This window comes from Perca flavescens, chromosome 21 (assembly GCF_004354835.1).
Source record: "Perca flavescens isolate YP-PL-M2 chromosome 21, PFLA_1.0, whole genome shotgun sequence".
In the NCBI taxonomy this organism is placed as follows: domain Eukaryota; kingdom Metazoa; phylum Chordata; class Actinopteri; order Perciformes; family Percidae; genus Perca; species Perca flavescens.
The window spans coordinates 15870640-15886496 of record NC_041351.1 but is presented as its reverse complement, the minus strand read 5'-3'; the positions used below and the strand labels follow the sequence as shown (position 1 = coordinate 15886496).

At 40.1% G+C, this 15857-nt stretch overlaps 2 protein-coding genes across 2 annotated transcripts; one reads left to right on the top strand and one right to left on the bottom strand.

The window, feature by feature from the left end:
- The first annotated feature begins 1013 nt into the window (after positions 1 to 1013).
- LOC114548265 (carbonic anhydrase 4) lies at positions 1014 to 5482 on the top strand. Its single transcript, XM_028568108.1, has 8 exons — positions 1014 to 1142; positions 1269 to 1295; positions 1402 to 1572; positions 1763 to 1911; positions 3281 to 3376; positions 3523 to 3601; positions 3908 to 4071; positions 4578 to 5482. The coding sequence occupies exons 1-8, from the start codon at positions 1070 to 1072 to the stop codon at positions 4752 to 4754; spliced, it is 936 nt and encodes a 311-aa protein (XP_028423909.1). The 5' UTR covers positions 1014 to 1069; the 3' UTR covers positions 4755 to 5482.
- A 430-nt stretch (positions 5483 to 5912) lies between these two features.
- Positions 5913 to 15602, bottom strand: mmp25b (matrix metallopeptidase 25b). The gene is made up of 11 exons (XM_028567898.1): positions 15512 to 15602; positions 15279 to 15370; positions 13796 to 13928; positions 13515 to 13659; positions 11748 to 12052; positions 11350 to 11532; positions 10092 to 10176; positions 9759 to 9841; positions 8832 to 8984; positions 8296 to 8589; positions 5913 to 8104 (listed from the first exon to the last, which is right to left on the bottom strand). The coding sequence occupies exons 2-11, from the start codon at positions 15360 to 15362 to the stop codon at positions 7854 to 7856; spliced, it is 1716 nt and encodes a 571-aa protein (XP_028423699.1). The 5' UTR covers positions 15363 to 15370; positions 15512 to 15602; the 3' UTR covers positions 5913 to 7853.
- Positions 15603 to 15857: the final 255 nt, after the last annotated feature.

Genomic DNA, 15857 nt, shown 5'->3' with positions numbered 1-15857 from the left:
TTCAAAAAGGTTGGTGAACCCGCTAGAGCATTATAATGCTCACTATTACATCACAGACATTGTATTAAGTTTTTTTTTCTTCCATAAATTGGCTGATACATATTTGCTAATAATATGTTGGATTCATGTTAAGACATTTTAATTTTCTTGGAAACTTTCCAAAATGTAACAATAATTTGGAGTCCCCCCTGTCTGCGCGGCGGCAGGATAACGGGCTGCCTGCTGGGCTGTCGCTGCTCAGACCACGGGAGAGGTCTCGACTCACACGGTTGGTCTCATCAGCAAGCATGGAGTCAATTCGGAAGTTTTTCGATTTCTCCATGACGGCATCACTCAGGAGAACTGCAGAGTCTCAAAAAGACAAACGTGTTTTGCTTGGCGGGTGCGCACCTGTGCCGTGCGTCAGAGCGCAGACAGCGGAGCCTCCTTCAGTCACAAACTCATACAGTATGTTCTCCTTCATAAAGAAAAACCCCGGTGTTCCATTCCATAAATACCGAACGTTCCCTTATAACAATACGGCAGATTTATACTTTCTGTTATAAGTCATCACGGTTCCAACTTTTAGTGATAAACCTCTCCCTCTGAGCAAACAACCAATAGAGGCGATTTCTGAGCAGCTAGAGGATGGGCTGAGCAAATAAAAAGAGAAATGATGAGAGATTCCACAGCTGTGTAGAAAAGAACAGGTGCATCAAAGGTAGGACACTCTGCTTCTCAGCTCATGTAGCTTTGGCCAGAAGACCTCCAATTGTCTAAAACGGACTCTTTTTTTTGCACAAGAGGGGTCTCTGTTGTTTTCTTTCCAGTAGCATTTTCAAATTTTGCATACGTTTGAGATTATTTTAATTATTGTAAAAAGTGCATATGATATTTAAAATGTGTGCGTAATTAGTTCATTTGGCTTCATTAGTGTTTAAATCCACTAAAATTAAACACGTTGATTTTATTCTCCTATTCAGACATTTGCATGGCTATAGTGCGATTTCTTGTTGAGGATAAAATGTGGGTGCTCATTTGTATTGGTGAAAAAAATGGTGAGTGACAATTGTTTGTCTGTTGTTCTTAGATGAACTGGATTGTAGCTGTGGTTACTGTGTGCGTCTTCGTGCCCAGCGCCCACTGTCTGTCAACTCGAATCGGTAGGTATTTTGAATTTTTTTGTTTCATTTATAATCTATATTGAGTCTTTGGATTAACGGCACGTCTCTTTGTAGATTGTTTGTGATGAATGAAAATAACTAAATGCGTTTTTTCTTCTTCTCCAGAATGGTGTTATAATGAGCCAGGCTGCAGTGAGTATACTCTCCGTTTATCTCTAAAAGGCCACATTATCATGTTAACATCTTCACCGATGCTACTTTGCAGCGATCCTGCATAAAGTCTTGCTTTTATTTATAGATCGGACGACTTGGGCAACCATTGCTACTAAATATTGCAATGGCAGCCGGCAGTCGCCCATTAACATCGTCTCAGCGTCTGCCCAAGTTGACTCCAATCTGACTGCATTCACCTTTCATAACTACAGCAGCAAATCCACCATGAAAACGATCAACAACACTGACTACACAGGTGAGGAGTCGGTTGTGGACAGAAACCCTATTAAATGGTGTCAGATGCTTTACTTGTATTTGGTTATGGAGGAAGAAAGTATTGAGCTTTTGAATAATTTCCTTTGAAGTTATAATTTTCTGTTATTACCATTCTGGAATTGTAGGGGGTTTTGACTTAATCGTCCATTCTTTTTTCCAACCTCTTCCAGTCAAAGTCATCCTCGACAGCGGTGTGAGGATTTCAGGAGGAGGTCTGTCCGACGACTACGACAGCCTGCAGTTCCACTTCCACTGGGGTAATGGCACCTCTGTCCCCGGCTCCGAGCACACCGTGGACGGCAAGCGCTATCCCATGGAGGTAGCCATTGTTTCATGATAAGCTATACGTTAATTTTGCCATATTAAATTATTTGGTAATACTTTATAAGACAGGCTGCTACTTACAAGAGAATTGCCTGACACATACAGTGTCAGGCACTCACGCAGGTGTTTTCAGTTAGGCCGGTTACACACTGCACGCGTCTCGCGAGCGTGGCGTTTATGTTGCGTGTCAGCTGCGTGGATTTTTCTGTGTCCTACACACCAGAAGCGTGTCTGACGCGGCGCTGCTCCTACTGCTAGATACAGGGAGGGCTCATCTCGGGACATAGCGCCGACAGATTCAAACTCTGAAAAATGGGTAAGTGGGCTGTCTGTGTAGCTGTAAAGAGCCTATACAGCCTATCTGATGTTGGACCGTCCCTCACGTTGTTATCGTAGCATATCCTACTACCCTTAATAGCCTACTGATTTGATTAAAGCAAGACAACATCGGAAGTATTGACTGCAAAATATGTTACAAAATATTTCGTTCTGTATGACCAGTGCAACATTTGAAAATATTTTCTCTGAAATTTTGTATTACATTTATATCTACATTGATGTCCAAACCTAGACTTTCAAACATCAAGATGTCATTTATTAATATGCATTCGTGTCTAAATGACATATACACGTATTTTCCTATTCTATTTTGCCTGGAAACGCTTCCAACACGCTCGCGTCTCACGTGAAAAATAGGCGTCGGTTCTATTTCTAGCAGGCACGCAGGCAGTGTGTAAGCTCTAACCTGTTAACATGGGAGCCGAAATATAAACGGACACGCCACGCGGCTGACAGGCTCGTGTCGGCGTGTGTCGGTTCTAATAAGTTTACCCATGTAACGCGTTTGTCCAATCAGCTGCTGGTTAGGGGCGTGGAGCATCAACCATGGCTATATGACGTCGCGACACCACGTGAAAGTCGTGTCGCAAAAGTGGATCTGTACCGTAGGACACAGAAAAATCCACGCAGCTGAGACGCAACAGAAACGCAACGCTCGCGGGACGCGTGCAATGTGTAACCGGCCTTAACCTGGCTGATTAGACCTCCTCCCAGGACTGTGTGGCTGTGTAGAGATATGTAGATCTTCCTGATTTTCTTGTTAGCGTTGTTGCACCTGTTTGGGCAGGACACATTACAGCTTATCATTCTTATTGGTAAATAAAGATTTGTGACCTAATACATTTCCATCAAAGCTATGGCCCACCTTCAACATAAGCAGAGGTCTATTCATCCAGAACAACTCAAAACAACTTCAGAGGCTGTACTGTACTTAAATGTAGGACTTACCCAGTAAGTGGTCGCTTATTACCCTGTAAGTATTATGAAGTCTTACCGAATATTTGTTCTTTACTTGACTCCCCCAGTTACACATTGTAAACATCAAGGCATCCTATAATAGGAGCTTAGATCAGGCTTCTGCAGACTCTACAGGAATTGCTGCTCTCGGTTTCTTGATTGAGGTGAGAAAAGATGCATTTCAAGGTTTTGTAACACCAAAATACTTTTAATTTACATTACATGTCATTTAGCTGACGCTTTTATCCAAAGCGACTTACAATTGCTTTTGCAAACGATTGAGCCTAATGACAATGTGTGCAATTTACAGGAAATGTCGGGTAATGCAACTGGCCAACCCGCAAGCTGGAACACCTTGAGCTCCTACCTGACAAACATCTCAAACAGAGGTAAGGAGATACTTGACTCTTTTCTTGTGGAGAAGTTGATCCAATGTGTTTGAATAAAATGTGTATTGGGTGCCCTGGTAGTTCACCTGGTTGAGCGTGCGCCCCATATACTAAGGCTTGGTCTTTAATGCAGTGGCCCAGGTTTGAGTCTGACCCATGGCCCTTGCTGCACATTGTTCCCCTTTTCTCTCCCCTTTCCTTTCTTCAAGCTTCTTATCAAATAAAGGTCAGGCAATCCCCAAAAGAAATCTTTAAAAAAATGTGTAAAAGTTCCAGTCTCATCAGAGTTCATGTTTCTGTCCTTAGACGAAAATGTTACAGTTGCACATGGAATTTCTCTGGATGATCTCCTGACCGGGGTGGATCGCACCAAGTATTACCGCTACCTTGGCTCCTTGACCACCCCCAATTGCAGCGAGGCTGTGGTTTGGACTGTGTTTAAGGACACAATAAAAGTCAGCAAAGACGTGGTGAGTTGTTTTTTTCCTGGTGTGTCTTTAAAAGACAATTCTGGCGCTAAATGAACCTATGGGTTAATAACATATGAGTACCGAGCACAGCATTCTCTGAGATCTGTTTTCATGCTAATCGAACGCGTCTCTAGCTTTAAACAAGCTACTGCAAACCAGTGGTTAGCTGCTAACGCTAGCTTTAGGCTCAAAATGGTAAAACAGTCATGAGCAGTCGAACGATGAATGCCGTGCAACCAGTAACCAGTAACAACCTCATAAGGAGCAAGATTCCAGATCGACCTATCTGACCTTTCATTTTCTCAAAGGCAGAGCAGGATACCCAGGGCTCGGTTTACACCTATCACCATTTCTAGCCACTGGGGGACCATATGCAGGCTGGGGGAACGCATATTAATGTTAAAAAACCTCATAAAGGGAAATTTCCATGCCATGGGACCTTTAAGTACAATGAACAGGACCGGTCAGCACAATTGCTCTAACAGTGTTTCACATCTTGTTTCCAGATTGACCTCTTCAGCAAAACGGTACGCATCTCAGACAGCACATCACCTTTTATGATCAATGTCTACAGAAACACCCAGCCAGCGCAACGTGTCACAACACAGGCTGCCAGCTCTACCTCCAAAGCCTGCTACTCTCTGGTTCTGATGGCTCTGAGCCTGGTTCTTGGGAGGAGTTAGGGCCATGAAAGGTGGTGGTGTCTCAGCAACTTATTGTGTTGCTGATAAATCTCTTTGCAATGAAAATACACTTTTTTGCCATAATTTACTTTAAAGTACTTGCAATATTAGCTCTATGCATTAATACTGTTAACATGTGATGATGGCTGCCTCGCTCTGATGTGGTAGTCCATCATAATGTTTCTGTAAACAATTATTTTTTAATTAGTTTGAATCAATTGTATGCATGATTGCATCTCTAGATTTATGTTAGACATGATTCACACAAGAATTTAGAACATTGTATTGAGAATTGAAGCACAGCTCATTGTCTGTTTCTGCACTGCCAAAGTTGCATTCAGGTGCCTGAAAAAATATATGCACATGCACTAAGTTCACTGGGTGGTAATGGGAGTTTAGAATTAGCAATGTAATTTTGAGTGTGTAAGTATTAAGTTGCGTTACAATCTGCCGGCATGTATCTGTCTAGAGAGTTACAACTCAAGTCTGTACAAATAAATGTTGCAGAATAGGATTTTATTTTCAATTAGATTATTGTATTTTTATATTCCCTTATTTTGGACCCTGATTTGCTTTTATTTTTGTTCTCGTCAGTGCAGATACTGTTAGCAAGTGAAATGTAGCCATGTTGCCAAGCGGAACACTCATTCAGTGGGTGTAATGAAGATTGGACGTGTCAGTCATTTGAATGAACAACATTATTTATTACAATAATATAAGTTAATGATCTTGTGTCAATCTCTTTTCGTCATTCATATTTACTGTAATAATGTGTATCAAAATGCTTTAAATAAATGTTGGAAAATTTCTAGTGAGTAAACGTTTTTTCTTTTCTTTTTTAAATGGCATTATGTAACAGTGTCAAATTTGATCCCTATTGTTGCACCTGGGCTGAACTTGAACCAGACACTTGAGGTGGGGTTATTGAGAGGACTTGACCTCATAGTTCACAAAACATTAGATGGCATAAAAGCCTGTTGTATTTATTGAACAAAGTGTACTTTACTTCAAAGATCACACTTTCATTTTTTTTTTACTTTATTTCAATTTTATTGTCAGTAACGCTAATCCTCAAACTAGAACAGTCCTTGATAGAGGGCTTTTCTTTCTTTATCCTTTACTCTATGAGCATCTGATCATGCGTTAGAGTTCAGATGTTCAGATGTAGCATGATGTAGCCTGTGAGGATGCAAGTGTTTGTCATTCCTAGGCAACTTAGAGCTTATCTAGACATTTCCCACTTGAAGAAAAAAAAAAAATACTCCTAATACTCACTTGAATAACTTGAATGTGCTTCGAACTAAAGATTTAATGGTTAACTAGATGACAATTAATTTATTCCATGTTAAAAAAGAAAAAAAGAAAGAGATGAAAGCCTTTGAAGTAAGCATGCACAATTTTTCATGTCAGTGTGAAGTTTGAAGCGAAGTAACTCATTGTCATATTTAAATGTTAAATCAAGTTTTCAGTACTCATTATGCATCACTTTACTTTGGTCTTCCAGGAGTTTACTGTAACAGCAGAGCTGCTAGTTCTTATAGCAATCCATCTTAACCAGTGAGTCAGAAGACAAATGTGAACGAACACTAATGAACAATATATACTCTTGTTCATCAGGCTAAACGACAATTTTGTATCATACTTCTGACCTGCTGTAAGTCTCAGATTCAATGTCACTAAGATTTGTACGTCATGTCTCAGAGGATGTGGTGTTGCAAATGAAGATACCAATCAGTAGTCTAGGGTGGGTACAAGGCTGTAACTGGAGATCGACATGTACTCTATTGTCAAGATGTATCATGGAAAGTGAGTCTTGAATAATGCTACTTCTGAAGGTGCTGAGATCAAGAGATAATTTTCAAAGACATACCAAGAGGAAAGTAATATTAAGAACTCTTTTTACTGATATTTTCTAATAGTCACTTAAAATTGTCCATACATACCAATGCATTATAGTAACTACATTTAGCCTAACCTGAGAAAAAAAAACATTACATTTGAATCGAAATCCCTAAACTCTACTAGCTTTAAGAAAGATTTCTGCATTACATCTGCACAGCTTCCCCTCAAAAGGATCACAGTGATGGATTCAAATAGAAATTAAAATAATAAAATACAAGAATAACATAATTGTTTGTAACATGATAGTAATTAAATCAGTGTAAAATAACTAAAATATGAAGAAAATTAAGCTTGAATGTGTAAAATTGTCACAACAGCTACTTCTGTGCAGTAATTTTGCACTTTTTTAGTCATCAACATATCTCTTAACCCTAGCCCCCCCCCTACTTAGATTGCCCCCGCTGACTGAGTACCTGTTGCTGAGTCCACATCTCTGTTTGCAGAATTGTTGCATTAATACTGTCAAGAAAATAAAATCATCTTGATCGTCAATAAAAAGGTTATTTTTGTTCTTGATCCTTCACGTGTTAGTGAGTGAAAACCAGTTACATGTACAACATCAAACTCAAAAATATAAAAATGGGGCAACAAAAAACCACAACCCAGTCTGCAAGTATAATTTACCATATTTTTGTTTGTACTGCAGTGTACTGTATGTAGGCTATGTCTGAATTCAAAAAATATTTAGATCTGATAAAGAAATTGACAGTTGTACTTAAGTATGTTTGTGTCGCCTGTGGTTGTGTAGAGCCTCATTATGAGATAGCATAGCAGCCTTTTCTGCTGGATTTCTGTGTTGAATTTCCATGTGTTATCCTGTACAGGCTCTGTAATCCAAATACTTTGGAAAATGGAGGGGGTGAAATTCTATAGCAGGATGGCTGAAGGATGCAAAAAAAAACTGTGTCCAAAATCATTCACCCATTCACTACTCACTATATATAGTGGGCTAATAGTGAGTAGTGAGTGATTTCGGACACGAGCGGACAATTTTCATGGGCCAGCAATATGTTCTGAAAGAGGGAAAGTATTTGCAGTGACACTGGCCTTATGTTAAAGTATCAGGTTGATATTTAACATTTTGAAACCAGCTTGTGGCTTGTAATGTACTGTGAGTATAATGATGTAAAGAGCCTCTATTACCCTACTAGAAGTAATACATAAACAGCCACTAGGTTTCAAACAAATTCCATCCATTTATTCTCTAACAAATTCATTAATTACCAATATAACAGAGATCAGGAGGATCCAGCTGCCTCTTAGAAATGGTGATGATGCATTCAAGTCACAGAGGCACTCCTTTGGGGATTGAGGACTGGAGGTTGCAGGCGGAGGAGCTGGACATCTGAGCCAGTCTACAGCGATGGATTTAGGAGTGACGACAGCTTGGTTTAATCCTCCGTTCTGCAGCACCCAGTAAAGGTTGTCCTTGAAGAAGTAGGCATCTCCTAAAGAGCAGCAGCAGCAGGATAATAGTGATTTCTAATTTAAGATCAATTCTTTTTCCATTGCTTGAACACTTCATACCTTCCCTACCAAAAAGCCATCACCCTTAAAAAAACCTCAGTGGTTTTGTTTATTTAACTAGCACTTGTGCCAGAAACTCATCACATATTTATGCCTTTGAACATGATGTTACCTTCTCCCCAGCTGATGATGTCATCCATGTGGGCGGGCACTCCTACCCAGAGGCTGTTGTCCCGCGGGTAACCCGGCTCTGGCTGTCTGGTCACCTGTTCGCTCTTACGGCTCTCGTCGAACCTCCAAAACTCCCCACCGCTGAACAGGTAGGTCTTGCCGTTGTGGGCCCAGATGAAGGCTGCGTCCACCCTGTCCACCAGCACCCCGCTCTTTGTCCTCATGCCCCATTCAGAGAGGGGCCGAGGGTAGCCGCTCATAGCCACTGTGTCCTTAAAGACCCAGTACTGAGATCCTGGACAGACGAAGGAAAGTGCGGGAATTCAGAATCGACTTGTCTGAAACAAGTTTGTAAACGTTTTGTGTTTCAATGGTGGTTGGTATTGCAATGCAATGCAATGATTCCTACTTGACATTATTAGTTTAACAAAGCTCTTGTTCTACAGGGACCATGCTAACATTTCATCTTCAAATAATATCCAACAAAGACGTGAGAAGAACCATTCATGCCCACAACTGCATGATTTATTTTCTTACCAATAAAGAAGATGATACTGCTGTCGCTCTTTCTCTCGTACACGGCGTCAACCTTGTTGGTTCCTGGCGGGAGGCCGAACCAGAAGTTTTTGATCTGAGCCGGATTGAGGGACACCAAAGACCCGTCTCGCTTAGTTCTCCAGAACTGTTCACCTTTCCAAGAGAAGCAAGTGTCACTTCAGACACACACACACTACAGATGATAAAGAGAAGTCTATGTATGAAACTAAAATACTAGCCAATTCTAAATATCGTTTTCTTAACCCTTGTGTTGTCTTCCATTTGACCATCTTGTCCTCCCGGCCAAAACTGAAAATCAACACTTTTTCTGACGTTTTTGTCTCTTTTTTCGACACTTTTGGCGCTTTATTCAATGTTTTTTGGCGCTTTTTTGACGTTTAGCGCTTCTTTTCACTACCATATATAAACACCACCAACACCAACTCATAACTAGTTTTACACTTATTACTTATTTTTGGAATTCATGGTCAATAAAAAAACTCATTTATAGGGAATTATACATAATTCTTGAGTTAAAAAAGCAGAAATTATGAATTTAGACTAATATTAAAGGAAGGATAATCACAGAAGGGTCAACGCTCAGTCGGGATACTGTTTCAAAACATTTCTTTCAAATGCTAAAAAATGTAAGAAAACATCCACAATTCAATGAAAGTAGAGATCCGATCTTTTGTTGTACTTATGAAGCTCATTATATATAAATCTTCTGTGTTATTTTTTGGGTAATCCAAATTAGGTAGTTAAAAAGAAACCCATATTTCTGATATATACATTTAGACAATGGGTCAAATTTGACCTGAGGACAACACTAGGGTTAAATGGACAATGTAAAAAATGATTTGGGAGATTTGAAATTACATTTTTATTTTGTAAAATGTCTCTATTTTGTGCATCCCTGATGGTTACCTTTAAAAAAGAAGACCTCTCCCCTGATATTTGCCACTGCATCAAAGCCTCCCTGACAGCGCTTGTTGATTAAGGGGTCAGAACTGGAACAGAAGAAGATAAAACTTGTAGTTTAATAAAGACTCACTGGAGGGCGAAACAAGACCAAACTGTCACAGTGAGGATTAAGCAGAAGGCTTTCATCTGCATCCGCTGGTCTTATACTCATCATCATTTATGAGTAAACTGTGCATTGATGGGATATTCATAGTTTGTAAATGCAAATGATAAGTGCTTATCATCTGGATGGATGTACATAGTTTTTATTGTTTCCTGTGGCTCTACTCTACTCACGGCTTTGTTGGTCTTGGAGGAGGTGGACTGGGCAGGCGTGGGAGGTCAGGATCAACACCCCCCTGTGGTCCCCCATCCTTCACACCTACAACAGAGTGGCAACAGCAGACAATGTTGAAGAGGCGGTGAAAGCTGATGACAGCAATACAAACATTTTGCAAGCAACCCACATTCTCAAGCCAGGGAAGCTTGACACACAGGATGCAAACACTTTATATTTAAGACAAGGAAGGAAACCGTTATTATTACATTATTTACTATATATATATATACTATACCAGTAAACCATTTTATCAGTTGTTTTTTTTAGCCATCTTGATTGGATTTTTGTTGCCTTTTATATCCTTCATTGAGCAATAATGTAATTAACTTGCAATGAAAAATTAACATTTAAGAATTTTCTTAAACCTTTACTTACTATAATACAAATTATCATCACATATACAATAATGAAAAAGTAATGTTGATGATGGCCACTTTAATGTAATCCATTATTGTAGGAAGGCCATTGCCTACTAAAGTGGTCATGTTTACATGGACAGTAAGCATTTTATACCACAATAAATCTAGTAATGTGAAGAAGAAGAAAAACGTGACTGTGCAATATTGCAAATACATTTTACTATTTCAATATTCATTCTCTTTACTTATATTTATTGTTTGTTGGTTTATCTGTGTCTTGTACTTTTCCTCCTATCCCTTGCTGCTTCAACAGTGTGAATTTCCCCATTGTGGGATTAATCAAGGATTTTGAATCTTGAATCTTGAATCCTGGACAGGATTTAAGGCCAAAAGCAAACTCAGGGAGATTTGTAGTCATGTTAGTGGCATGGTAATAGCATTTTAATCTGCCTGATGGTTGGCTGGTCTACCGCTTTGGCAATCTGACTGAAGACTGGAAATTATTGGCACAACTATCGTATGGTTTGCCAAGCAGTTTAGTTCTACCTACAAAACTAATGACATTCATATCAGCCTCAGATGTCTTCTCTGTTTATGTTAGTATTTTCATTAGCCAAATTAAAACTATAGAACAAAGCAGTTGGAGGACTGCAACATCCTGTACAACTGCGAGAATAAGCCATTCTAAGCTCCACACAAGAGGTTACGTTTTCATCTTTAAACTTAGATTTAATATCAGACAAACAGACATGAAAAACACACATACCAATAAATACTGTACATACTTATCAGTGACAGTGATACCCTGTACTCTGTACTCTGATTCAGATTGTAGTCAATCCAACAGGTTACTAACCATAAAGCTGCTGGATGGCCAGCTTGTCGTCCAGGGCCAGTCGGAAGTTTGGAATGTCTCCCACAGGACCCTGGTAGTACGGCCTCATGATGGATGGATCAGTGGAGGAATGGGACAGGCCCAGCGCGTGGCCAAACTCGTGCACTGCAACTGTGAACAGGTCTGTGCTGCCACTGCTGAGACCTGAGGAAGTGTGAAGAAAAAGTGTTACTGGAACACATAAACAACCACAATTTGGAGGTTTGATGTCACTGAATAGGCAGATGTCTTTACCTCTTTTGCTTTATTCACCAAGGTTTCTTTTTTTTTAATTACAATGGATCACTTTTTCATTATCACTGTACAGACTGATACTGATAACATATACATAAGTCTATCCATCATGATTTCAATCATACCTCCATAGCTCCAGATCTCATCATCATCAAAGTGTGTGTCACCCGCCACTTCATCTCTGCCGGGGAAGAAGGCGTGGGCCAGGGTGCCACCCTGCCCATCAAAAGGGTACCCATCGTTGTGAAGCAAGCGGGCAAAAGTCACTCTGATGTCCCCTCCAGCTGCCGTCCGCCCGCTGTCACCCAGCAGCCGACGGAAAGTCAAGGGGGCGGCGTCGCTCCAGGCTTTGAATGCGTGAGTCAGGATAGTGTCCACCAGAGTGTCAGCCATGCTGGGTGAGAGGGAGGCTGATGGGTAGCTGTGAACACTGCAGACAAGAATAGTTGTAGACTGTTATGGTTTAATTATTCTCTGAAACTCTTTACAATGTTCCAAAGTTCATGGAGATTGAGTTTTTAAAAGAGTTACAATTTCCACAACTGAAAGGGATATTTTGCTTTTCGATAATTATGCTATTTTTCCTGCTTAATACAAAGTTAAAGGATAAATCTGGCCATATTTTTTGTTTTTCTGATTAAAAACAGATCCAATAAACAGACCAAAACCAACAATGAAACTAGTATTGCCTGTGTAGCCAAAACTTGATATAGCTAATTGTGTATATAAAAACTTTGTGCCACAAAGCTGCATTGTTGTCCCAAACTGTTATAAACACACCAATGTCTAAACTGCACTGGGTGACATGTTTCTATCATTACTTTGAAAGTGGACACTGTGGTACACCGCATACACCGTCCTGTTGCTGTAAATGCTCACACATATTGTTTCCTTTTGTATGCATCCTGTCCCAGAACTGCTTGTTACTAACCTAGCTCTGGGGAGTTTACTCCCCGGAGTCCTTATGTTTCTCCCTTCAACGCCCGGCCGCGTCCTGCTGCGTCTGCTGCACCCACCCGTGCTCTGCAGCGCCACGTTTCATCCCGCAACGTCCTGCTGTGACATGAACTACAACGACTACCTTCAAAGTCACTGTTCCACTATCTTTAATGCGAGTATTATCGCCATCACACCCCCAACCGGCCCCGTCAGACACCGCCTACCAAGAGTCTGGGTCTGCCGAGGTTTCTTCCTACTTCCACTGTCACAATAGCCACTGCTAATGCTTGCTCTTGAGGGAATTACTGTAATTGTTGGGGCTTTTTAAATTATAGAGTGTGGTCTAGACCTACTCTATCTGTAAAGTGTCTTGAGATAACTCTGTTATGATTTGATACTATAAATAAAATTGAATTGAATTGAATTATTGTGCACTGAGTAATGCAGCCTTTTTAGGAAATGACTGAACCTTTCTAAAAATAAAAACAATATTCTTGTGAACATATTTTTTTTCAGTAGAAATTAATTGGCTTTAGACTAACAAGGTAGGATAGTCTGAGAGTATTTAGTGATGGACAAAGGCATTTTTTCCTTTGATGACACTTTTCAACCATAAGAAAAATATAAAATAGCACCATAATTATTTTATTTTACTATTTAAATATGTCTTATTATATCTTGTGTTTCTTTTCTGCCTGTTATGTAAATAGGTATTGATAAGATTGTGTGACTTTGGATGAAAATAACAGAAAACAGTACACTTTCCCAAAAACCTTCCTCTATTAAGGTTTATAATAACATTGTTGGCATCAAAACCAAACATACTTTGGGTATAATTCAAATCTTGTTTGGAATCCGATGTAACGGCTGTCATTTGATTGATACACAAAGCTTGATGATTCATACAGGGATGATATAAAGCCACAATGTAACATGCATGACAGGAAACACACCTCCATGTGAGGTCTGTCTTGTGCCACTTAAGGCCTGACAGGGCGTATCTTTTCCTCCTCCTCTTCCTCCTCAGCATGTCCTCATTACCCACAATATCAGGGAGAGAGCATCGAGGCGTGGACATGAGTTTTAGGGTTGCATTGTCTGAAAGAGAAGTTGATCACATATAGTGTATGCTGAAACTAAAGAGCAGATTAGAGGAAGTTGACCTCATGTGGCCTTGGCTACAGTATGTGAAATCTCATATTTTCCTGTTAGTTTCATGTTGAGCGGTAGTTACCGAGCACCCCGGTTTCCTGGACCCCGCCGAATCTCTGCATGACACGAATTGCTTTCTCAATCCCGTCTTTAGTCTGCAGTTGACTTGTGCGTGGGTCAGGAGGAGGAAGGTAGCCATACCTGCTCAACCAATCCTGCACAGAAAACAAGGAAACCAGAGGACATTGGGTCATCTGTTGTTTCTCAGAAATGATAACCACAGCACAGGATGAGGGCCAATAAACAATGAACCATAACCTTCACCATTAACACACTCCTAACCACAGTGAACCAACAGTATTGCTGAAATCTACCTCTAACCTAGCTCAATTTAATTTCAATTTCAATTTTATTTTATTTATAGTGTCAAATAACAACAGGAGTTATCTCAGGACATTTTACAGATAGTAGACCACACTCTATAGTTTACAAAGACCCAACAATTTCCCACAAGCAAGCATTTGGTGTGACAGTGGCGAGCAAAAACTTCCTTTTTAAAGGCAGTGTACGATTGACAATTTGTTCTATTCAGAACAAGTAAATAGAGAATGGACTGCATGTGAAAAAAGACGATTAATCTGGTGTGGTATATTCCTGTTAAGCATGTATCTATGTCTAAACAAGCAAAGTCTATTCCTAAAAGTGATTCTGAACTCTATGCTTCCTCTTGCGTTGCCTCCACCCTTCTATTGTAGTTGCAGTTGAAAGGAAAAGGTGTTGGCTCACTTTCAACAGTTGCCTTTTGGGGGTTTCACACTGCAAAACATCTCCACCTGAAATCATTTCATTTTATACTCAGTCCTTATATATATATATATATATTTATATATATAAGTTATATATATAACAAAACAAATTGCTCTTACTGGGTGAGCTAGAGGTCGCCCCGCTCTCTGCTCTTGTTAAATTTTTTTATATATATGATTTTATATATTCTTGGCACATTTATATAAGTATAACAACATAAGTGAAAGAAAAAAGGGGGTCTCGCCCTGGGTGTAATTCAATGTAGAACTGCCACTGGTGCACCAGCCTCTTTGCTACATGTAATTTCCTTTATGACACCCTGCTCATATATCAATCAGAGAGAAGTCTGTGTTAGACTGATGCAAAGAAAGGCCCCGCACATATTCACATGGGAAAGGTAGAACACATGCAAGCAAGTATGCAAAGTGCTTTCCCCCCCAACAGTGTGAATAAATATTTGTTATTAAATGGACATGAGTAGGATTTAAGTCAAAATATAATTAATGATAGCCTACATATCCTCAACTAACTGTCATCACACATAAGAATTACACTGAACATAAACAAGCCTATGGAAAAAAAAAAGTCTAATAGAAAATTAGACAATTATGATGCCAAGTAAATAGGCACTCAATCACACAATGGGCTTACACAAATACAACAATGTAGAGTTTTGATAGCCTACAAATATGTTTCTCTCTTTCTCTCTCTCTCTCTCTCTCTCTCTCTCTCTCTCTCTCTCTTTTAAAACTACTCACCACTGCTGTACTGTACTGCTCTGGCACCGCTGATGTGCTTCCCGTTAAGGTCAAAAGCATCCACAGCAGAAGACCGAACTCCATTCCAGTCACTGCAAAAAAAACAAAAAAAACCCGCTCCATTATTTTCAGAACACTTCTCATTTGGAGAAAACAGAGACATTCCTCGTTTCTAATTGCATCCGGTTCCTCCTAACCATCCCAAAAGCCAAGAGCACTGAAACAAAGCTCACCGTTGTTTCTCCTCTGAAGCTTCAGTCTCTCTTGGGACTAGGCTGGGCTGATCGATCAGTGGACTCTCTCTGGCTCTGTCCTCCCTCCTCCCTCCCTCTCTCCCTCAGAGAGCGAGTCGCTTGTTGTGTTTTTCTCATCCGCCCGTTTAGTGCGCGCATCATACAGATGTTTGATCGAGAGAGGGAGCGCAGGTGCGAGTTGCTACAGGTTACAGTTGGGAAGTTCATTGATTATAACGCCTTCTTCCCCGGCAGAGATGAAGTGGCGGGTGACACACATGATGATGAGCTCTGGAGCTATGGAAGTATGATTGAAATCATGATGGAAAGATTTATGTATATGTTA

What these genes read in the sequence shown, in the direction of transcription:
- LOC114548265 (XM_028568108.1), top strand. Translation starts at nt 1,070, where the DNA reads ATGAACTGGATTGTAGCTGTGGTTACTGTGTGCGTCTTCGTGCCCAGC. An exon ending in CTGTCTGTCAACTCGAATCG is followed by an intron (nt 1,143 to 1,268) that starts GTAGGTATTTTG and finishes CTTCTTCTCCAG; the next exon opens with AATGGTGTTATAATGAGCCA. An exon ending in TTATAATGAGCCAGGCTGCA is followed by an intron (nt 1,296 to 1,401) that starts GTGAGTATACTC and finishes TTTTATTTATAG; the next exon opens with ATCGGACGACTTGGGCAACC.
- mmp25b (XM_028567898.1), bottom strand. Translation starts at nt 15,362, where the DNA reads ATGGAGTTCGGTCTTCTGCTGTGGATGCTTTTGACCTTAACGGGAAGC. An exon ending in TGAGATCTGGAGCTATGGAG is followed by an intron (nt 11,533 to 11,747) that starts GTATGATTGAAA and finishes ACACTTCCTCAG; the next exon opens with GTCTCAGCAGTGGCAGCACA. An exon ending in GGCCATCCAGCAGCTTTATG is followed by an intron (nt 10,177 to 11,349) that starts GTTAGTAACCTG and finishes ACTCTGTTGTAG; the next exon opens with GTGTGAAGGATGGGGGACCA.